This window comes from Pleurodeles waltl, chromosome 5 (genome assembly GCF_031143425.1).
Source record: "Pleurodeles waltl isolate 20211129_DDA chromosome 5, aPleWal1.hap1.20221129, whole genome shotgun sequence".
Lineage (NCBI taxonomy): Eukaryota > Metazoa > Chordata > Amphibia > Caudata > Salamandridae > Pleurodeles > Pleurodeles waltl.
The window spans coordinates 1,041,135,332-1,041,159,922 of NC_090444.1; the positions used below are offsets into that span (position 1 = coordinate 1,041,135,332).

At 45.8% G+C, this 24,591-nt stretch overlaps 1 protein-coding gene across 3 annotated transcripts in view; it reads left to right on the forward strand.

Annotated features, from left to right (window-relative positions):
• The window catches only part of SHPRH (SNF2 histone linker PHD RING helicase), a 746,219-nt gene that overhangs the window by 332,503 nt on the left and 389,125 nt on the right, over positions 1–24,591 (forward strand). For all 3 annotated transcript variants that reach the window (XM_069235239.1, XM_069235238.1, XM_069235240.1), the window contains exon 12: positions 14,124–14,287. In XM_069235239.1, the coding sequence (XP_069091340.1) occupies positions 14,124–14,287 (164 nt within the window). The remainder of the gene's footprint in view (positions 1–14,123; positions 14,288–24,591) is intronic.

The following is a 24,591-nucleotide window of genomic DNA, read 5'->3' on the forward strand; positions in this document are numbered from 1 at the left end:
GATCTGTCTAAAGTATCTCTTTTGCCACATGACGCCTGAGGAAATGGAGGAATCAGGAGATTTCTGTTTGTCCCTTCATATAGCCCTTCTCAGCTCAACATCAAGTATCAAGAGACTGAGGATGAAGAGGCAGAGCAGAATCCGCCTACACATCTAGAGGGCGATTTCTCTTTTACTGACAGGAGTCGTCAGTCAGCTTAGGAGTATGATACATTCCAAAACATTATCCTTATGAGGAACCAGAAGAAGAGCAACATAATGTTCAGGGTCATTCTGTTGTGATCCCTGTATCATTGGTCACTGATGTGCACATGATGATCAGTAATTACTACAGAAGGTTCCCAGACGCCTATGTCCCTGCTCATCAGTCGCCACTCACGATGTTCATGAGGCTGCATCTACTCAAGAGTCCTTCCCCCCAGACCACAAAGAGACAGACCTGTACTGCCAAGCATTGCTATTAGAGACACCTTTGCTGACAGTGACAGGGATCAGCAGCCCAAAGAAGGGGAGATAAAAATTTGATTGAGGGGGACCATCCTAAATGGTACCATTACGTGACCCCAGTGTCAGCCTCACCTACTCCTCCTGTGGATTCTCCGCTGGCAGATATCGGTGGGTTCCACGATATACTGGAGAGAGAGTCCAGACGCTTAGATTAACCTTCCAGCGAAGCAGGCGGACTGCTTTTTATATGATTTTAAAGTGGAGGTCCAGCGCGCCACATGATCAAACCCCAGTGTCTATTCCAGCAATAATCCTGAAGTTGGACAAGAAATACAAGGCTTCAGCTATGTTTCCTACTTGCCTTATAGGTCAACCCAGACTGGACTCGGACATAATGTAGGGCGTCAAATGATGAGTAAAAAAAAAATCCATAATCTCTGTGCACCATACCCCCTGATAAGGAGGGCCGCAGGTTTGACAACTTTGGAAAGCAATTACCCGCCATGACTGCGACGTCTATTAGAGCCTCTAATGCTTTGGCCATCCTAGAGAGATACGATCGTCTGACTTGTCATCATTCCTGAAGTATCTCTGAAGGACAAGAAAAAAAGAGGTCTAATGGAAAGGGAGAAGGCCTCTTTAGAGATAATCGATGTGGCCAGGGACATTTCATCAACAGTCTTTCGACAGACGGTAAGGGTGGCAGTATTGCATTGCCAAAGGTGGCTGAAAGGGACGTCTTTTCGTCCAGAGATTCAATCCAAGTTTCTTGATATGACATTCGATGGGGAGAACCTATTTGGAAAGTATGTGCCAGTGCTTTGCAGTCCATAAAATCAGACATGGAGACTGCTCATTCACTTGGCACATTGCAGCAGAGGAGATATCAGTCTTTTCGTGGCAGAGGCTGAGGCCAATTTGTTTCCTGAATGCCATTGCAGCAGACCAGGTATCAGCCATACCCACAGCAGGTTTTTTGTGCCCCCTATTTGGCCCACCAGCCATACAGGCAACAGCAGCAGCCACCTACTCCAGACATCCGGTGCATCGACATCCTTCAGCTGGAGTAAAGTCACAGGGTAGTTCCAAGAGGCAGTGATGTGATGCCGGCACCAGTCGCCTCAGACCCACTTCAGTTTGGCAAACCTTTTTCCGTATTCTTCATTCACTTGAAACTCATCTCTTCCGACAGATGGGTGTTAGATGTATTCTAGCATGGACACACCCTGGAATTTGTTCAAAAGCCTCACCCTCTCCTTCCACCCAAATCCTCACATCTCCATCTTTCCATTGTTAAGGAGAAGATTTGGTAGCTTCTAGCCAAGAATGAGATAAATTAAGTACTAACAAGTCTACACAACTTTGGATTTTATTCCAGTTCTTTCCTCATCAGAAGAAAGTCAGGAAAGTGGAGACAGGTGATGGATCCGAGGCTATTAATTAAAAAAAAAAAAAAAAAAAAAAAAAAACGGTCTCCAGGATTTTCTACCTACAGGAGATCCTACAACTAGTGGAGAAAGGAGACTACATGACCTCCCTGGATCTGTTGGATGCATATTTCCTTATCCCAGTACGTCTGAGGCACAGAAAATATCTGAGATTTGAAGTGGCAGGGTGCCATTATCATTTCAAAGTGCTCCCCTTTGGGTTAAGGTCTGCTCCCTGGTTCTTTACCAAGTGCATGAAACCAGTGGCTGCTTTTCTCAGACGTTCAGGACACCAGTTGGTTCTGTACCTAGATGACTGGTTAATCAAGGGCTCCAATTTTCACTTGGCAAAACAGTCGACACAGGCCGTCCTACCGATTTTCAGATCTCTGGATCTCAATCTAAACCAGGAAAAGTCATCTGTCATACTGTCCAGATCGGCAGTGTTTCTGGGAGCAAATCTTGACACAAAAGTGTCAAAGGCTTTTCCCATGGGGGAGAGGATTTTCTGACTAAGATCAATCACGGAGGATCTGTCAGCAAGAAAATTATCTTCTTCTCTCTGAAATTCCAATACCATGTTGGGGATGATGTCATCCTGCATCCCATTAATTCCGAACTGTTGTCTTCACACACAACGTTTACAAGAACAGCTCGATGCACAGTGGACCCAGTGCCAAGGTTCCCTCGAGGACACTGTTGTATTCACGCCAGAGATGAAGTCGTCTAAGTCCTGGTAAACACAGAGAATATCTCACAGGTTCCTTCCTTTGATACCCCAGGTGTTGATGACAATGGACGTCTGCCCATAAGGATGGGGAGCTCATTTACAGGACTTGGTGGTTCAGAGAAAATGGTCCAGTGAGGAAACTCTGCTTTACATTAACCTTCTGGAGCTTAAAGCGATGTTTCTAAGTCTTTTGACTTTTTTCCAAGACTCGCAACTCGTTGGTGTTGTTGAGAACAGACAGCACTACAACCATGCTATATCACACCAAGCAAGGAGGGACACGGTCACAGGTGCTATTGGCTTGTCGCAACAAGAAGTGCAACCTGTACGCTAACAGGTACCTTCACCCGGGGTCTTGGGGACACACATTCCACTTTGAATGGACAGGGATGTCCTTTTAAGCAATTCTCCCATTTTTACTCATTCCCGAGGTCATTCACAAAATGAAGAGGGGAAACTTGGCATCTCATACTCATAAGCCCATCATGGCTCACACCATCACGAAGCACTACTGCCTGGATGCATGGAGAAAGGTAGATCTAGCGGTCAGGCAAGTTGCGCTTAGACGTCCGTTTTCATAAGGTACGCAGCATTTGGATTTTGCAGGATCATTACATTGTGATATTGAATCATTTGTTTCTCTCTCTTTCTCTATGATTATTTGCTTTACCTTTTATAATGAGCCTGTAAGGTAATGGTTATCAGATCATGGCTTAATGTTACCTATTATGCTTTCACATTTACTGCCTATATAATTTTATCACTGTGGGATTGTTTGGCTTACCCGCCTCAACTCTTCATTGGGTACTGTTTGCTGGTCTGATTCAAGCATGTGAATCTAAGAAAGATACAATACTGAAGAAAAAACAAGTTACTTACCTGTACACTGAGGTTCTACCGTATTTATATTTTTCGTAGATTCACATGCACCCCTCTCTCCTCCCCTTTAGGGCTCACCATTATTATACCTCTTATTTTTTCTTTTCATACACATGTACTCGAAATCTGAGGTAGGGTGGCTCTGCAGGGGATGAGTGTTCCAGGGTCTCTGCTCTGATTGGTTTTAGTTTGAATATTTTAAAACAAAGTGAATTGGCTACTAATGTCTATTGTTTTCTATGGGGTTTTAATGTTAATGCTTTCACTGCTTATATTACTGTTACCGGGGGACTCCCACCATGGCGACGGGGAAGGTTCAAGCAAGTGACTGTATGAAAGAAATCAATGCTGGATAATCACAGTGTACAGGTAAGTAACTTGTTTTATCTTTACAAGAGAAAATTGACTTTCGAGGAGGCCCACTGTGGACATCTTTAAGGGACCCATGGAGGTGCGAGTTGTCCCTCCTTGAGTGGACTAAAAGTACAAAGCCTCTCGTTCTTACTCCCCACCCTACTTCAGGGGCCATCAAGCTCTCCTCTGATACCTTAGTCGTCCACATAGCAAGAAAGCATGCTAAGCCCCAGTATACAGGAAATGCACCCCTCCAGACCAGGAGAGTAAAAAGATTGATGCTGGTAGCAGACATGTTGAGGCACAGTCTGCCACTGATTGGCATATGCCAATTCTGTAGGCCTGCTCTCTTGATATGACCAGGCCCTCTGGGATCAGATGGAGAATCTCATACAATATCTCCCAGACTAATATATAAAATGAGGGGCAGAGTTGTTGGCGGAAAGGAAGACCATTTCCATCATCCACTGCACTTTAGATTTCGCGGACACAGCTTCTCAAGGCCTAAACGCCGGCTTCATTCTCCACTGCTGTTAAACTTGGCATCCTTGGCATGCTCTCCCCTTACATTTTGCCTTTGTTTCCCAGGTTGTTGTGTGCTGGACTCAGTTTTTTGCTTTTTGTGTTACTCTGGGCACTTTACCACTGCTATCCAGTGCTAAAGTGCAAGTGCTCCTATGTAAAATGTATGTGTAATTGGATTTCCATGATTAGCATATTTGATTTACTGGTAAGTCCCTAGAACAGTGCACTAGAGGTGCCCAGGGCCTGTAAATCAAATGCTACTAGTGGGCCTGCAGCACTGGTTGTGCCACTTAAATTAGTTGCCCTGTAAACTTGGCTCAGACCTGCCACTGCAGTCCCCATGTGTGCATTTTTAAATTGCCAATTCGACTTGGCAAGTGTACCCACTTGCCAGGCCTAAACCTTCCCTTTTCTTGCATGTAAGACACCCCTAAGGTAGGCCCTAGGTAGCCCCATGGGCAGGGTGCAGTGTATGTTTAAGGTAGGACATATACTAATGTGGTTTATATGTCCTGACAGTGAAATACTGCCAAATTTGTTTTTCACTGTTGCAAGACCTAGATCTCTCATAGGTTAACACGGGGGCTACCTTTAAATATGATTAAAGTGCAGATTCACTTTGGGAACAGATGGAAATGTGGATTTCGGGGTCTCTGAACTCACAATTTAAAAATACATATTTTAGTAAAGTTGGTTTTGAGATTGTGTATTTGAAAATGGCACTTTTAGAAAGTAGGCATTTTCTTGCTTAAACCATTCTGTGACTCTGCCTGTTTGTGGATTCCCTGTCTGGGTCAGTTTGACAGTTGGGCTGTTTGCACCTCTATCTAGACAGTGACACAAAGGGAGCTGGGGTGTAGCCCGCATATCCTGATGAGCCATCTGTGCTAGGAGGGAGGGAGGGAGGGAAGGAGTGGTCACTTACACCTGAAAGTGCTCTGCCAGCCCTCACACAATGCAGTCCCCAACCCCCTGGTGTGTGTCTGGGGCCTGGCCTGGACAAGGCAGGACCTCAAAAACAAGGGGGACTTTCCTTTGAAGTAGGCCTACTTCAGTGGCCAAAATGGATATAGGAAGAACACCCAAACCCCTAAAAAATTAAATCACTTCTGGACATCAAGAGGAACCTCTGCCAAGGACAAGAGCTGAGGAGAAGTGCTGCCGTGTGACTGTGCTTTGTGGAGCTATCCTGCAGTTGCTGCTTCTGCCTGTGAAAGAGGACAAAGACTGGACTTTGTTGTGCATTCCTGCTTGTGAAGAAATCTCCAAGGGCTTGACCGAGCTTGCCTCCTGTTGTGGAAGTCTCAGGGCCATCAAAGACTTCCCCTGCCAGCACCTGGACTCTCTGCTGAGACTCCTGCCCTGCCAAGTGGTGCCCTATTCAGTTCCTGGGCCCTTGAGAGGTGAAGCTGGCAGACAAAGACTGAAAATCCACACACAGTCCGCCATGTGGGGAAATTGTCAACGCACCTTTTGAGACGCGGCTGAGAAACGATGTGCTGCCAGCTTCACGGCTGAACCCTACGCTCCATCTGCATCGCGGCTGGAAGATCGACACAACGCGGCTGGAGAAACGACATACAACACCAGCTAATGGAAGCTGATAACGATGCAAACCCCACGCAACGTGGTTTTGTGACACCGTGCGACTGGATTTTCGGCACAACATCGCTGGGCGTGGAAAAACACAAAGCCTGCCTGGACCCGAGGGTGCCTGTCCAGATCGACGCATCGCTCTCCTGCGGAGAGGAAAAATTACACACGCTGACCCGACCAGAGGAGGAACAACGCATGGTCTCGCTTGCGAGTGAGAAATCGACGCATTGCTGGCCTTTTCTGACGCACACTCGCCCATGCGGTGTTATTTTGACGCAACCCAGGTACTTTTTTACGCAAACAGTGTTAGCACTGTTTTCTAAGGATTTAGGACTCTTTTTGCTTTTTAATTCATAACTTGACTTGTGTATGGTGGATTTTTGTTGTTTTGGTCGTGTTTTGTTTAGAAAAATGTTACCTATTTTTCTAAACCTGTGTTGTGTCATTTTGTAGTGTTTTCACTGAGTTACTGTGTGTGTTGGTACAAATACTTCACACCTAGACTCGAACGTTAAGCCTGCCTGCTTGTGCCAAGCTACCAAGGGGGGTGAACATGGGTTAACTGAGGGTGATTCTCCTTTACCCCCGACTAGAGTGAGGGTCCTTGCTTGGACGGCTTGACTGCCAACCAAAGACCCCATTTCTAACAGCTACCATGTGTGGCTGCGCATGTCCAGCTTTGTGCCGGAGGTGCAACAGCACCTCTTTAACATGCCGTTTAATACAGAGCATCTGTTTGGCCCCCAAGTCGATGAGATGCTGGAAAAAAAATTGGAAGACTGATTAAGCTAAAGCCATGGGCACCCTTCAAACATCAACTGCCCATGGCTCCTTTTGATGCTCCTAGTACTACAGCACTTCCAAAACTCCAAACCGTCAGATTTTCACAACTTTCTCCAAACAGCAGCAGCAGGCACCCTCTACTACAGGAGAGGCTTTCAGTGAAATAACAGCAGGGGTAGGGAAAATGGCACAGCCAACAATGCAGCCGCTGCACCAAAACAGTGATGCTCTTGCCCTTCCATCTGACCATATAACACCTGCCAGGGAAAGGATGCAGGGATTCCTACCCCGCTGGACAGAAATCATCTCAGACTGGTGGGTTCTAGACATCATACAGAAGGGGTATTGCTTAGAACTCACACAAGCACCACCACAAATTCTCTCCACCACAAACACAGACTGTCCCAGGAACATCAGTGTCTGCTCCCAAATGATATGCACACACTACTCGCCAAGGGGCCAGAGAATCAATACTACCGCAACACTGATCACAAGGGGGGGGCGTGTATTCCTTATTCATGCTGATTCCCTCAGGCCCCTCAAAAGGAACATTCTTTCAGAGCACTTTCACATAGAGACACTTCACGATGGCATCCCTCTTCTACATCAAGGCAACTTCATTACTGCCCTCAATCTGAAGGATGCCTACTTCCACATACCCATCCACCCTGCACATTGAAGATATGGTTTGTGGGGAGTGGTCAGCACTATCAGTTCAAAATGGTCCTCTTTGGTGTGACCACAGCCCCAAAGGTGTTTGCCAAGTGTCTGACCATGGTAACCGCTCACCTCATAAGAAGCATCATCCATGTCTTCCCTTCCCTAAACAATTTGTTGATCAAGAGTGCCACACAACATCAATGCTTAGTGTAAATGCAGACCACCTTACATTTCCTTCACAGCCTAGGCTTCACAATCAATGTATCCAAATCCCACCTACAGCCCCCGAGGTGCAACCCTTCTCTGGGTCATTCTCGGCTCCCAAGAAGGAAAAGCTTATTTAAGCTCAGCAAAGGTATAAGCATTCCAAACACTGCTGCCTCTTTTCCAGCCAGATTGTCAGGTAACAGTCAGGTCCGTTATGCGCTTACTTGGCATGATGGTGTCCTGCATCCCCACAGTTCCTTTCTCCAAATTACACATGCGTCCGTTACAGCTGTGTCTGGCAGCACAGTGGTCTCAAATGAAGGGTCATTCTGAGGGTCTGGCATTGATCTGGGGCTGTACTAATCCCTTTCTGTAGTGGTGGAATGCAGACAACCTGTTGCAAGAATCGCCTTTTTTGAAAAAAATTCCACAGAAGACAATCACCACAGAAGCCTTGCTCATTGGCTGGGGGGCTCACCCACAGGACCTCACCATCCAAGGGGTGTGGATACCTGCACAGCAGGGTCTTGACATCAGCCACGTAGAGCGGTTAGCTCTCCAAATGCCTCTTACGGTGTAATTTCCCCTCATCCAGCAGGGGTTAGTCTTGTTCTACATGGATAACACAACTGCTATGTTTTACCTGCAAAAGCAGGGTGGCACGCACTCACTCCGGTTGTCTGCTTTAGCCCAGAGCTTGTGGTGCTGGGAGATACATCACAGGGTGTATCTGCTCATTCGGGACATTCCCAGAATGTACAATGATTTGGCAGACCTGCAAGTCCACAAATTGGTACTCCACCCCCAAACCCCACTACTGAACTTCCATCATTGGGAGTTCCCGCAGATAGACCTGTTCACCACTGTGAAAATGCAAAATACCAAAGCTTAGCCATGGGGCTTTCACACCCACAGACCACAGGCAATGCACTGTGGAGGAATTGGTCAGGGATATTTGCTTATGGTTTTCTGCCTCTCCCACTTCTCCCATTGGCGGTTCAGAAATTGAGGATGACATCCTTTACTCTCATCCTCGTAGCTCCAACTTGGGCACACCAGGCCTGGTTCATGACTCTGCTTGAATTAACCTTTTCCCCACGCAAGAAGCCCTCATGAGGTCAGACCACCTTTCTCAAAACAAAGGCACTCTCAGGCATCCCCACCCTCAACAGCACACTTATGCAATTTTGCTCCTGTGGTCTTAGAATTTAGCTATCTTAACCTTCCTGCAGAGTGTGCAATCATTCTGAAGGAAACACAAAGGCCCACAACCAGGGCCTGCATTGCAGACAAGTGGAAATGATTAGTACACTATTGTCTCCCTAAGCATATTGACCCTCTCACAGCCTCTGTGCAGGAAATTCTCTTACTTTATTCACTTAGAGAATTCAGGCCTTGCCTCTATATGTATCAGACTCCATTTAGCTGCAGTGGCCACTTACCTACAAAATAGACAACACACTTCACTTTTCAGAATCCCAGTCAATAAGGCTTTCATGGAAGGCCTCTAACAGGTTATTCCACCACAGACGCCTCCCACTCCTGTGTGTACTCTTAACATAGTACTCACTAGATTATTGGGCCGTCCTTTCAAACCGTTTCACTCTTGATCATTGCAGTTCCTTTCCTGGAAGGTGGCTTTCCATTTAGCTATACCTTTCCTTAGGAGTGTCAGTGAAATTCACTCTTTACCTTGGGAGAACCTTTCTTCCAGGTGCATCAGGATAGGGTAGTCCTAAGTACTAACCCCAACTTCCTGCCTAAGGTACTCTTTAGTTTTCATCTCAACAAAACAATAGAAATCCTAAATTCGTAGCAGAATGCACCTTGCATATTTTGGATGACAAAATGCGCTCATCTACTACATTGACAGAACAGAACCTTTCTGTGAGACACAATAGCTCTTTGTGTCTTTCTCTAAACCACACAAGGGGCATGCTCTTTCTAAAGCATATGTTGCATGCTGGCTCGTTAGGTGCATACAGACCTGTTATGAAAAAGCCAAAAGACTCCTGCACATTCCTCCTAGACCACACTCCACTCGTAAGAAAGGGGCCTCAGTCCTTTGGCTGAAACTGCAAAGCAGCTAAATTGTCTACCCCTCACACATTTATCAAACATTACTGTGTAGATATCTTGGCCTGCCAGCAATCTAATTTGACAAGGCTGTCCTGCGTACACTTTTCCAATATTCTGCGACACCCTCAGGCTAAGCCACCGCTTTTGGAAGGACAGCTTTCCAATCTATGCACAGCATGTGTATCTACAGCTACACATGCCACAAACTGAAAATATTGTTTTCCTAGTAAGCATCTGTTAATGGCATGTATTGCTGCGGATTCATGTGCACCCTACCCCTTCTCAGGTAGCCTCTGGTTGTTGCAAATGGTGTTATGTTGTTTTACCTCTACTTTCCATAGTCATCTCTTCTGTATCTTTGTACATCATTGCCCTCCATGCGTAAAAAACAGTCTAACAAATTAAGCAGAAGCACATTCCCCGAGATAAATAGCATCCTTATATTTTGTAACTTGAAAGAGCATCTTCGAATAAAAATAGTTGTACATATCTGAGCCCAATACTAGATGGCAGGAGTATGGACAGCACGTTATTCTGGAGAACTACATACCACAAACAGACACTTATAGGGTAAGTAGCATTTTCCTTCTACACACCTGCTTCATATCCTCATTCTAGTGGGTCATCACCTTTCTTCCAGTTTAGTTCAGAAATGACCTGGGAACTAGGTTGGGCTCAGTCCAATTTTCACAAATACATTGGGCTGGGCTAAATCAGATGCAAACCTTACAAGCTTCAGTGACATTCTGAGTTAATGGCCTCATCTGTGCCTTTCGGTGATTTACAACAAAATGATGGACAGAATGCTCAAATTAATCTCAGCCACTGCTGCTTGCTCTGGCTGCACCCCAATCCATCGTTTTTCGCCCACTATGCCACCTCAGTTCAGACACAGTCTTATGCAAATCAGCCTTGACCCTGCTCCTCAAGGGAACAGTTCAAAGTAATAACCAGATCCTCCCTGAACCACAACACAAGCAACCTTGGACAGGTTTTTCCCCTGATAAGGACTCATCAACCAGGTATAGCTTTATTCCTGTGGCACAGTGAGCACAAGACCCATGCTTGTGCATACCTGTTGCACTTAGGGTGTCGGCTACAACAACAACTAAGTAATGGATGGAATGCTGGAATTAATTTCAGCCATTGGCACTTGCTGTGTGCTGCATCACAATCCACCATTTTTTGTCCACCTCAGATTGGACCCAACCATATGCAAATCAGCCTTGCCCTGACCCTCATGGGAACAGTCAAGGATGAACTACAAGCCCCAGCATCTCTGAACTGGAATACAAGCAACCTAGGACCATTTTCGCCCTGACAAGGGCTCATTAGGTAAAGCTTGATTCCAGTGTCAAAATAAGCATGTAATGTAAGCAGAACTGTCTCACCAGTTGCACCATGTTGTACTTTTCAGTAAACAATGGGGTGAAGTTGTCACACCATTGTGGCAGTTTTGAATGAAAATAAAAATAAATTGATAAATATGAATCCATTAAACAGCACTCCCTAAAGAGATGTGTACATAGGGACCTTTCAAAGGTACATAGATGCTGACTTTTAATAAACTCTCCCAATTAATTGGTCATCAGAAGAATGAATGACTGCATCATGCATGTTTGACGTGCAACTGGCGTTTCCTTGTCCCTGTAGGTCAGTGGTTCCCAAACTGTGGTCTGGGGACCCCTTGGGGGTCCGTAAAGCCTCCTCAGGGGGTCCACGACTGCCAAGAAAATTAAACAATATTAACAGATTAGGTCCCCAGCTTTAAGTAATGACTCAGTGGTGGGGGAGGTCCCCCAGGATATTGCCTTAGAGAACAGGCCAGTTGGCTATTGTCCAGTTTTCGAGATGGGGTGTTATGGTTAGGCCCAAATATCAAATGGACTTGAACGCCCCGTGGAATGGGTCCAGAATATTGAGATAGGGGTATATGTCCACCAGGATGGTGAGATTGAGGGCGTGGGATTTCTCTTTGTATAATTTAAAGCCTGAGACAGATTTGAGCCCATCAAGCACCCGGACCACTGCCAGTAATGAGCCAAGGGGGTTGGCCAATGTGAGGAGGTGGTTATCTCCAAACTGATGTATTGTGTGGGTTTCACTGAAGGGAATCCTTGCGATTCCAGGCAAAGCACTCAACTGAATGGCCAGTGGCTCGACCACGAGAGCGAAGAGGAGAGGAGACAGGGGTCATCCCTGTCTCATGGCTCATTCTACCTGAAATGGAAGGGAGCACTGGCAACTAAGACATATGTAAGCAGAATGTGTTGCATAGGCTGCTATGATCCTATTGATCATCTTAGAGACTTCGAGCCTAGTGCAATCTTATGCAGGGAAGGAATATTACCTTTGTGTGCCTATATGTTAGGTGTGCAGTGTATCTAATATTGTTAGCATGCTGGCGGTTGCAAATAAATCCCACTTGGTTAGGGTTAATAAGGCTGGTAAGTAGTGGATCCCAATGTCAGGCAATACTTTTTCTATATAGTTTATTGTCAGAATGAAGTAGTGCTATCGGGTGGTATGAGGCGCTTTCTGGGTTTCGGGATCTGCACCAGTTCTCCTTCCCACATGGTGGGGGTTAAACTTATGGCAGGTGTGAAAGAGTTGAAGAGGGGGTTGAGGTGGTGCAGGACCAGCTGCAGAAAGAGTTTGTAGAAAGATGCAGGAAGCCTATCCAGTCCCAGGGACTTTTTGGTTGGGGGTACCAGAAGGACCTCTAGGATTTCTTCAGGGTCTGGTGGGGGTTCAAAGAGGTCCTGGTGTTTGGGAACCTAGTTGCATGCTTGTAATTTAGCCTTAATGTCTTGGGGGTGTTCAGTAGCCTGTTTGTAAAGGCATTGGCAGAAGTCCTGAGACATCTTGGTTTGTCGATTCTCTAGTTGCGAGTGTGCTGTCTTGCCCTTCGATGCATGCAGTGTAGGGTTAGCCTGTTGGAGACGTAGTCTGCGCATAAGGAATGTCGTCACCTTTTTTTTTCCTCGTTGTAAAAGCAGTGTTTTAGGCTGACTAGTTGTTTGATCGCCTTTATTTCTGCGGTCAGGTTGCTTTCTAGCAGGAAGAGTTCTCTAGCTCTCTTTCAATCTTGAGTGTAATGAGGGCACCTCCTATTGTTGCTATGGAAGCATCAGAGTGTGTGGGTTATTTGAGAAAAAGTCTGTAATGGATGTTGCTTTGGTCACCTTGTTTACCAGATCTCTCAGGATGTTGGATTTTAGGCGCCAGTGTGTTTGACCTGGTTGGGGTCCACAACCACTCGACCAGGTCAGCTCCACACATGCGTGGTCCAATATGGAAATATCAGACATCTCAGCCGAGCCTACATGGCTTAGAGTTGATGGGGTTACAAGTATGTGGTCAATCTTTGAGTATGAGTTATGAAAATGGGAATGAAAAGAGTAGTCCCTGATGCCTGGATGGAGATAGCGCCAGGCATCAGCCAGGCCGAGTTCAGTGATTTCTTTTTTTAGCATGGTCGTCTCAAACTATGTCGCCCTTGGCGTCCTTGTTTTGTGTCAAGTTGGGAGAATATATAGTAAGGAGCTGTGCGCCTTTTTTGGAGTTTGATGTAGCAACTCTCCTTATCTTTGGACACAGAGTCCCACATGGGCTTTACATAGTATGGTGACTCTTGCTGTTTTCCCTGTGGGTGAGTTCCCAATATTGGCGATCGTATTGCGGATGATGCATGCGGTGCTGGTCCTTCAGGAGGAGATGTGTGTCATGCAAGAAGATTATGTCAGGGTTGTGTTAGGGGATGTAACGCCAGATTTGGGTGCGTTTGTTGGAGGAGTTGAGTCCCCGGATGTTCAAGGAGAGGAGTATAAGGGAGTGACGGACCCCCATGTAGTTAGTGATCTAAGGGTGTGAGAGTGCCCCCTCCCCCCAACCTGCTCTTTGGCCTTATGTGGGTTAGGAGAGCCAAAACACAATGTCAGGGGGAAAAAGGCATTTCTAGAAATGTGAGACCTCGGATCTGGATGTCTGAAAGTAATAGGAGAAGGCAGAGCCCCCAGAGTGTGGCAGAAAAAAAAGACTAATGGGAGGAACAATACAGGGCATAGTAATAGTGATGTAAGTCTTCATACCCCAGGCCACCTCTCAGTATATGACATGTAGCATCATAATAAATGTTCACTTGGATGTTTGATTGGGTGCTTTATCTCTTCCTATGTGGTCCTAGTTTTCAGACATCATATAGTCCTGACTGTCTTGTTGCTTAACTTGTTTGGCTAGCTCTGCTGCTTATGGAGCAGCTCACTAGACAGAGTCTGTAAATGAAAGAGTTCTGAGATTGTCTGTTGCTTTGGAATGTGGAAAGGTTTTGCCTGTGTGCAACGTTATGTATAAGATGCTATGTTTTATTTTTAAGAATGCTGTTTTACTGTTTCCAGATTGTCAGGATACCCTATTGCTTTTCTGTTTGTTTCTAGATTTGTATGGACTTGTACTGTTTCTTGGAATTGATCCATTTTGGGTCAGGCACTGGTGGGAGCAGCTCTTATATCGACCTTACTGCAGGAAAAATCCTCAACCCTTGTACCAACTAATTGCTCAGATTATGTGGAGGTCAGCAAAGAAAGATGTGCTGGACCAAGTAAGTACTTTTGTGCTAAAAAGCTCAGTTTTTGAAATATTTCTACAATCCCAATCAATATATGAGTTCCTTTTTATTTAAGTCCAGAAACTATTTTTCAAAAATATTAAAACATATAGTTCTGCTGTACTGATCAAATATGTGCATTCCATGATGACCCTTTCCACTTAACAGATGTACACCCTTGCAGGTTCATGCTGTCAAAAAATAGAAACAGTAAGTCTGCTGTTATCAGGTATTTCACCAGCGGCAGAGGGGCAGGCATGATGTTCTTGCTGCAAGTGGTATATTTCCACATTGACATACTTTTTTAGTGGATTTTTTTGTTTAGTTCTCCACTTTTCGTGTTTAACTTGATACGTTGACACAACTTTTGCAGTTCACCCCATCCACAAAGTGCCACCAGCAGTGTACAGCAGCTGACCTGCATTCTCTACAGACATTCTGTGCATGTATGTTCTCTTTGTGCTCATAAAAAGGAGTGAAAGAAATTGCATTTTTCCGATGTTCTGCTGCTTCCGCCGAATGTTCCAGTACACAGGTGTCAAAAGACAAAAATGTTGGCTGTAACATAGCTCATAGGACTTTCTCTAACTTGATCCCTTCACCCTCTTTACCTTACCACATATTGCAGGGTGGCTATTGTGCTTTTCCCCATACCGTGCGGAATGAGGTATGCAGCAGTATTGTAGTTCTTATTCACCATACCCTCTGCACAGAGATTTCCTTTTTCATTATCTGGATTGCTAAAACAAAGCTATTTGTGTTGAGGCTGATCCAGTTTTCTTTGTTCTATATGCACAACAAAGTGGATTCAGCAATTGCCATATCTTTTGGTGTCTGATTTCATCATAGATACCTTGAGTTCAAAGTTAGGAGTAAATAATTCAGCATTTATGCCTTCTACAATAGAGGCGTTCAACCACAGATACTTCCAGCTCAATGTTTGTACAATTATACATGGCTCAAGTCCATCTGGCTGGCTACCAGTCTCACTGCCAGTGATTCTTATCCTGATACCAGCCCTCTTTGTGCTGAAGTTTCCTTTTGCTTCCTGTCAGGGCTTTGTAAACTTGGAGCCATCCAGCCCACCAAGCTACTAACTTAACTCAAATATCAGCACACTCACGCAAACGGACGCAGGCACTGCGAACGTCGCCAATATGTAACCTGTAGAATCCCATGTTCTCAAGCTGATGCAGGAGCTCTGGACGAAACCTAATGTTCGATGGCATCTGTCGCTGTAGATACGCATGTTCTGCAATAGCTCGCCATCTGGTGTTGGGCCGGAGTGTTACAAGTTGTTTTTCTTCGAAGAAGTCTTTCGAGTCACGGGACCAAGTGACTCCTCCTTTTGTCTCCATTGCGCATGGGCGTCGACTCCATCTTCGATTGTTTTTTTTCCGCCATCGAGTTCGGACGTGTTCCTGTCGCTCCGAGTTTCGGAACGGAAAATTAGCTAATTTCGGAAGATTTTCGTCGGTATTGTTGCGTTCGGGATCGGCGTACTTAGATTCCACACCGCATCGAAGATCGGAGAGCTCCGGTGCCCTTCGGGGTAGTTTTTTCGATCCTCCGTCGGGGCCTGGTCGGCCTGACCGCGTGCTGAAGAACGCCGATGGAACGGACCCCGTTCCGTTTCTGCCCCAAATGCCACAATAAATACCCCTACACAGACCAACACTTGGTCTGCAACCTGTGCCTGTCACCTGAGCACAGCGAAGACACCTGCGAGGCCTGTCGTGCGTTCCGGTCCCGAAAGACACTCCGAGACCGTCGAGCCAGAAGACTTCAAATGGCGTCCGCACCGACAGCCCAACGAGAGTTCGAGGAACAAGAAGAGGAAGGTACCTTCTCGATCCAAGACTCAGACTCCGAAGGATTCGACGATACACAAACCGTGAGTAAGACGTCGAAATCCACTCAAAGGAACATTTATAAGGCCCAGGGGACGCCACTGCCACCAGGCCATGGCTCGACCCATAAAATCGGTGACCGACCATCGGCACCGAAAAAGGCCCAAACAGTGCCGAGATCGTCCGACTCCGGTCGAGACACCGGCACGCAGCCTTCTCGGGACCGAGAAAGTGCTGGAGACAAGCCTCGACACCGAGATGCCGGTGTGGACACGGCTCGACGCCGAGACAGCGGCACCGAAACAGATCGACGCCGAGAGGTTTCGGCCCCGAAAAGGAAAAAAGTCACCTCGGAGCCGAAAAAACACGCAGACAAAGTTTCAATGCCGAAACAGACTGCAAGCGACCCAGCTTCAGGCTCTTATACAGAAGAGCACTTGCTAACCTCCCAAATGCAGAAGCATAGGTTTGAGGAAGAGCTACAAGCAACTGATGTGGACCATACGCAAAAGCGTATCTTCATTCAGCAGGGGACAGGAAAAATAAGCACCCTTCCCCCCATTAGGAGAAAGAGAAGGTTGGAGTTCCAGACGGAACAAACACCACAACCAAAAGTGGTGAAAAGACTTACACCACCACCCTCTCCTCCGCCCGTGATTAACGTTTCACCAGCACAAACTCCATCACACTCCCCAGCTCACACCACCATGAGCCAGGGTGACCAAGATCAGGACGCATGGGACCTATATGACGCCCCAGTGTCAGATAACAGTCCGGAGGCATACCCTACAAAGCCATCTCCACCAGAAGACAGCACCGCGTACTCTCAAGTGGTGGCTAGAGCAGCACAATTTCACCACGTAAGCCTCCACTCAGAACAGGTCGAGGATGATTTCTTATTCAACACACTCTCCTCCACCCACAGCTCATACCAAAGCCTGCCTATGCTCCCTGGTATGCTCCGGCACGCAAAAGACATCTTTAAGGAGCCGGTCAAAAGTAGGGCAATCACACCAAGGGTGGAAAAAAAGTATAAGCCGCCTCCTACGGACCCGGTTTTCATCACTACACAGCTGCCACCAGACTCTGTCGTTGTAGGAGCAGCTAGGAAAAGGGCCAACTCTCACACATCTGGAGATGCACCACCCCCAGATAAAGAAAGCCGCAAGTTCGATGCAGCTGGTAAAAGAGTCGCAGCACAAGCTGCAAACCAGTGGCGCATCGCGAACTCCCAGGCACTACTTGCGCGCTATGACAGAGCCCACTGGGACGAGATGCAACATCTCATTGAACATCTGCCCAAGGACTTACAAAATAGGGCAAAACAAGTGGTTGAAGAGGGACAGACCATCTCCAACAACCAGATACGCTCCTCCATGGACGCTGCAGATACAGCTGCACGGACAATTAATACATCTGTAACTATCAGAAGGCATGCATGGCTCCGAACGTCTGGATTTAAACCAGAGATTCAACAAGCAGTTCTCAATATGCCTTTTAATGAAAAAGAACTGTTCGGTCCAGAAGTGGACACAGCGATTGAGAAACTGAAAAAAGATACAGACACTGCCAAAGCCATGGGCGCACTCTACTCCCCGCAGAGCAGAGGAAATTACAGCACATTCCGTAAAACGCCCTTTCGAGGGGGGTTTCGGGGTCAAAGCACACAAGCCAGCACCTCACAAGCCACACCGTCCAGTTACCAGGGACAGTATAGAGGAGGTTTTCGGGGACAATACAGAGGAGGGCAATTCCCTAGAAATAGAGGGAGATTTCAAAGCCCCAAAACCCCTACTACTAAACAGTGACTCACATGTCACTCACCCCCTCCACACAACACCAGTGGGGGGAAGAATAGGTCATTATTACAAAGCATGGGAGAAAATCACTACAGACACTTGGGTTCTAGCAATTATCCGACATGGTTATTGCATAAAATTTCTACGATTCCCTCCAAACATACCACCAAAAGCACAACATCTAACAACACACCATTCCAATCTCCTGGAGATAGAAGTGCAGGCACTATTGCAAAAGAATGCAATCGAATTAGTGCCAAACACACAAATAAACACAGGAGTTTACTCACTGTACTTTCTGATACCAAAGAAGGACAAAACACTGAGACCAATCCTAGACCTCAGAGTAGTGAACACTTTCGTCAAATCAGACCACTTCCACATGGTCACACTACAAGAAGTATTGCCATTGCTAAAACTACACGACTACATGGCAACTTTAGACCTCAAGGATGCTTATTTCCATATACCAATACACCCATCGCACAGGAAATACCTAAGGTTTGTATTCAAAGGAATACATTACCAATTCAAGGTACTGCCTTTCGGATTAACAACCGCACCAAGAGTCTTTACCAAATGTTTAGCGGTAGTCGCTGCACACATAAGAAGGCAGCAAATACATGTGTTCCCATATTTGGACGACTGGCTAATCAAGGCCCATTCGTTCATACAGTGCTCAAATCACACAAATCAGATCATACAAACCCTCTTCAAACTCGGGTTCACCGTCAACTTTACAAAATCCAACATTCTACCGCGCAAGGTACAACAATACCTAGGAGCCATAATAGACACATCAAAGGGAGTAGCCACTCCAAGTCCACAAAGAATTCTAAATTTCAACACCATCATACAACGCATGTATCCAACACAAAAGATACAAGCAAAGATGGTATTACAACTCCTAGGCATGATGTCTTCATGCATGGCCATTGTCCCAAACGCAAGACTGCACATGAGGCCCTTACAACAATGCCTAGCATCACAGTGGTCTCAAGCACAGGGTCACCTTCTAGATCTGGTGTTAATAGACCGCCAAACTTACCTCTCGCTTCTGTGGTGGAACAACATAAATTTAAACAAGGGGCGGCCTTTCCAAGACCCAGTGCCACAATACGTAATAACAACAGATGCTTCCATGACAGGGTGGGGAGCACACCTCGATCAACACAGCATACAAGGACAATGGAACGTACATCAAACAAAACTGCATATCAATCACCTAGAACTTCTAGCAGTTTTTCAAGCACTAAAAGCCTTCCAACCAATAATAGTTCACAAATACATTCTCGTCAAAACAGACAACATGACAACAATGTATTATCTAAACAAGCAGGGGGGGGACGCACTCCACGCAGTTAAGCCTGCTAGCACAAAATATTTGGCATTGGGCAATTCACAACCAAATTCGCCTAATAGCACAGTTTATACCAGGGATCCAAAATCAACTCGCAGACAATCTCTCTCGAGATCATCAACAGGTCCACGAATGGGAAATTCACCCCCAAATTCTGAACACTTATTTCAAACTCTGGGGAACACCTCAGATAGACTTGTTTGCGACAAGGGAGAACGCAAAATGCCAAAACTTCGCATCCAGATACCCACACAAACAATCCCAAGGCAATGCCCTATGGATGAACTGGTCAGGGATATTTGCTTACGCTTTTCCTCCTCTCCCTCTCCTTCCTTACCTGGTAAACAAACTCAGTCAAAGCAAACTCAAACTCATATTGATAGCACCAACTTGGGCAAGGCAACCCTGGTACACAACGCTGCTAGACCTATCAGTGGTACCCTGCATCAAATTGCCCAACAGGCCAGATCTGTTGACACAGCACAACCAAAAGATCAGACACCCAGATCCAGCATCGCTGAATCTAGCAATCTGGCTCCTGAAATCCTAGAATTCGGGCACTTACAACTTACCCAAGAATGTATGGAAGTCATAAAACAGGCCAGAAGGCCATCCACCAGGCACTGTTATGCAAGTAAATGGAAGAGGTTTGTTTGCTACTGCCATATTAATCAAATACAACCATTACACACAACTCCAGAACATGTAGTGGGTTACTTGCTTCACTTACAAAAATCTAACCTAGCTTTCTCTTCCATTAAAATACACCTTGCAGCAATTTCTGCATACCTGCAGACTACCTATTCAACTTCCCTATATAAGATACCAGTCATTAAAGCATTCATGGAGGGCCTTAGGAGAATTATACCACCAAGAACACTACCTGTTCCTTCATGGAACCTAAATGTTGTCCTAACTAGACTTATGGGTCCACCTTTTGAACCCATGCACTCCTGCAACATACAGTTCCTAACCTGGAAGGTGGCATTTCTCATCGCCATTACTTCCCTAAGAAGAGTAAGCGAGATTCAGGCGTTTACAATACAGGAACCTTTTATACAACTACACAAAAATAAAGTCGTCTTAAGGACCAATCCTACATTTTTGCCAAAGGTTATTTCACCGTTCCATCTAAATCAAACAGTGGAACTTCCAGTGTTCTTTCCACAGCCAGATACCGTAGCTGAAAGGGCGCTACATACATTAGATGTCAAAAGAGCATTGATGTATTACATTGACAGAACAAAAAACATCAGAAAGACTAAACAACTCTTTATTGCATTTCAAAAACCTCATGCAGGAAACCCAATTTCAAAACAAGGTATAGCCAGATGGATAGTTAAATGCATCCAAATCTGCTACCTTAAAGCTAAACGACAGCTGCCCATTACACCAAGGGCACACTCAACCAGAAAGAAAGGTGCTACCATGGCCTTTCTAGGAAACATCCCAATGCAAGAAATATGTAAGGCAGCCACATGGTCTACGCCTCACACATTCACCAAGCACTACTGTGTAGACGTGTTATCCGCACAACAAGCCACAGTAGGTCAAGCTGTATTAAGGACATTATTTCAGACTACTTCCACTCCTACAGGCTGATCCACCGCTTTTGGGGAAATAACTGCTTACTAGTCTATGCAGAACATGCGTATCTACAGCGACAGATGCCATCGAACTGAAAATGTCACTTACCCAGTGTACATCTGTTCGTGGCATCAGTCGCAGTAGATTCGCATGTGCCCACCCGCCTCCCCGGGAGCCTGTAGCAGTTTGGAAGTTACCTTCAATTATTTATATATGTATCATCTCAACCTTAAATAGGTGCATACTTAGTCACTCCATTGCATGGGCACTATTACTACAATTCAACTCCTACCTCACCCTCTGCGGGGAAAAACAATCGAAGATGGAGTCGACGCCCATGCGCAATGGAGACAAAAGGAGGAGTCACTCGGTCCCGTGACTCGAAAGACTTCTTCGAAGAAAAACAACTTGTAACACTCCGGCCCAACACCAGATGGCGAGCTATTGCAGAACATGCGAATCTACTGCGACTGATGCCACGAACAGATGTACACTGGGTAAGTGACATTTTCATTAGCCATCTAGCTCAAAATAAAATATAGTGCTACAAGGAAATTTTTTATTTAATACCATGAATCAACCAGCTCCATCTGATTGCTGTTTGCCTGAAGATAAAATAATTGTTCTTCTTAATGAATAAGGTGGCCTAATGCTAAAAACTGCAGGTAAAAATATCAGTCTAGTTGTCTCTCTCAGAGACAGGCTAGTGTCAGTGTGTTGGATATGTGGCTCCAAGATTACAAGGTCAGTTAGAGACTAACATTCAGTGTGAGGAAGAGTTTTCTACCTCTCATGGGAATTTGAACACTGCTCTAACTTGCTCTACTGTCATATCCAAGAAGAATATACATTTATACCTAGCAGAAGACTTCCCGGGTGATAAGTAGGGTGATGGGAAGGGCCTGCTCAGTGCTTTAATTGCTAAGGTGCTATAGTTTTACAACACTGACACAGTCGCAGCCAAATCTTTGAGTATCTGCAATATGGTACCTGCCTTAACATAGACCTCCAAAATAGGCAAGCTTTTCAGACTTTGAAGGTATTGTGAACCAGTAGTTGTCCTTCCTCTGCCTTAATATCGAGGGAGGTAGGATCGCATAAGGGGATGGGAAGGTTAAATGCAAAATTGTCTAAGAACACTGCGGAGGAGGCTGTGTAAACAGACTCAGAGCTACGTCACTCTACTCCACAGTCCGGGTGGTGTGATTCCCTCTGGCGATCGGACCTTGTGCGGAAACCTCACCCTCCTAGGGATGGAGAGGGTCGGGAAGCTGCTGAGATTCTGATACCTCACATCACCTCTTGTGACAGGGGACTCTGTCTCCGACCACAAGGGAGTGATTCAAAATGGTGAACTGGGTCTAAAACAACAACACTAGAGCCTACTAGAAGTAATATGGACTGAGGGTGGGCACGGAGATGAGTCTTTACAGCCTCCATACCCCCACACTATGGTGATTGAAGGGCTGCTGTTGGTGGTTGTGGATGCCCCACCAAGAGAGCTTTAGATAGACTGGGCCCAGTGATAAGAGGCAGGCATCCCAGGGGTGAAGATTTGAGGTTTGGGGAACCTAGGCTCAACAGGTGCCACAGAAGCAGTGAAGAGTTAAAGAGAAAAGAGTGCCCCTGGTCTCTAAAATTAATTTACACTTTGATGTGGAGGCCCCTCTCACTAAGGAGGAAGGGAGGTGACAATGGGGCGTGCCAGTGCAGACCCAGTACAACAAAATTAACTGAGACTGGATGTGCCCATGCCCCACACTTCCCTCCCCCCAACTCCACCCAGAGAAATGTGCATCTCCTAAATCTAGATCGATGACTCGCAGCATGTAAAAAGCTTCAGGAGTTGTAGGTAGTGCCCAGACACCACCTTCCCCTCCTGAAACAGTGATATCTAGTGTGCCATAGTTTGAGTGCCTGCCTTGGTGGCTTGCGATGTGCTGACCCGCACCAAAGTGGCCTACTTGGGCAGAACACCGAATCAGAGTGGGCCTTGCCTCCACAGATCTGAACTCTACATACATTCTGTCTAAGAGCAAGCCGTGACCTGAGTGAAGGCAGGAAGCCCCAGAGACCTTAAGTGCCCCTTCTCCTCTTAGAAGAGTGTTTTCTGAGCACATACCTGCGCTGGGTGTCTGCGCCCCCTTGCTGAGTCAGTCCCTCTTCTTGGCAAGCTACAGCCTAAACTCTTAAAATGAGTCAAAGGTAAGAAAGAGAACTGTCTCAAGGACATATGGGCAAATACATTTTCATCAGGTGACAAGAGAAGCCAGAAAGCCAAACCGTGTCCTGCCCAAGCCAACACAACTAAAATGAATGATACTGAACTGGAGGAGGCACCGGTTATTCACTAGTACTTAGATTTACTGTTCCTGGGTCTCAGAGAGGACCTGGGAGGGCTTTACGCATACATCAATCAGCAGGTATCTCCCAAACCTTAAAAAATATGTCATTGAACTGGGGGTACGTGTTTTCTCTTCAGAAGAGAACAAGTATGTGTGGGAAGTAGAACACAAATGTGTCAAACAGGAGATACTACTACTACAGGAACAAAACTTATAGCTCCAGGGATGGTTACAAACCTTAGAAAATAGGTTCAGCCGAAACAACATTAGAATGTTTGGGGTCCCTTCATTCACATCTGAAGACCACCTGAAAGAATTTCTCCTTTAGCTCTTCAGGAACCTACTAGGCTCTGATGCTCCCAAATGTATTGGACTTGACGGAACACACATCTGATGATATCACAAGAATTCACAGCTGTATTCTAGAGAAACAGATTGTCCCTGCAGCTTGATAGAAGGAAGATCTCGGCTCACATGGTGTCAAAATCCAAAATGAAATAAATTCAGTAGTAACAATTTAGAAGAGACAAGACTTTAAGGCACTGATAGATCACCTACGAAAGGAAATATCGCTCAGGAATCCTTTCTGCCTCATGTTTACATGGGAATGCAAAATTAGATGAATTTGCTCCTGATCTTAATCTAAAGAGATGCTGCAGCCAGATCCCTGTGCCAAGGAGCGGACACAACCCGGGGACATCCCGCCAACCCGACTAACAATCTACAAAGATATCGCTTGCACTGGGTTAGCTACAAGCTGAGACCCTTCCCGAAAGACGCAGAAAACAAGAGGAGAGGCTTGATCAGTAGCTTCAGATTAGCTAGTAAGCATTCTGTTGGGGTGTAGGACCGCTCAGTGAGTGGCCTGGACCCAAGTCGGGCTTGAGTTGACCTAGTAGATGGGGCACACTTTAGAAGATAGGGATGTGGTAGGGGAGGAAGAAATGACAGACCTTTGGAAAACTTTATTGAATAATGATATCTGGGCAGCATAGGCTGAAATGGTTCCATGGTTTCATCATTGTATTATCTTTCTTTGGGGCTTTTAGGGTTACACTGAGGTCCCTAATTATGCCCTTGATTTTGACTTGAACAGTTGTGGAATGCCACTTTTAGAAAATACACCTTGTATTTGCCAGTACTTTCAGGTTGGTCCCACGTAACATACAGGGGCTAAATCCTCCGAACAAAAGATGCTAACACTGGCAATATACCCAGAGACATACAACCTTGATTTAATTTTACTTCAGGAGCATCATTGTTCTGCAAAGACCTCTTTAAAATGAGGAACAGGAAATACTCCATTCAGTTTTGGGCCTCAGCACGTATGTAGAAAGCAGTGGGTGGCAATCCTAGT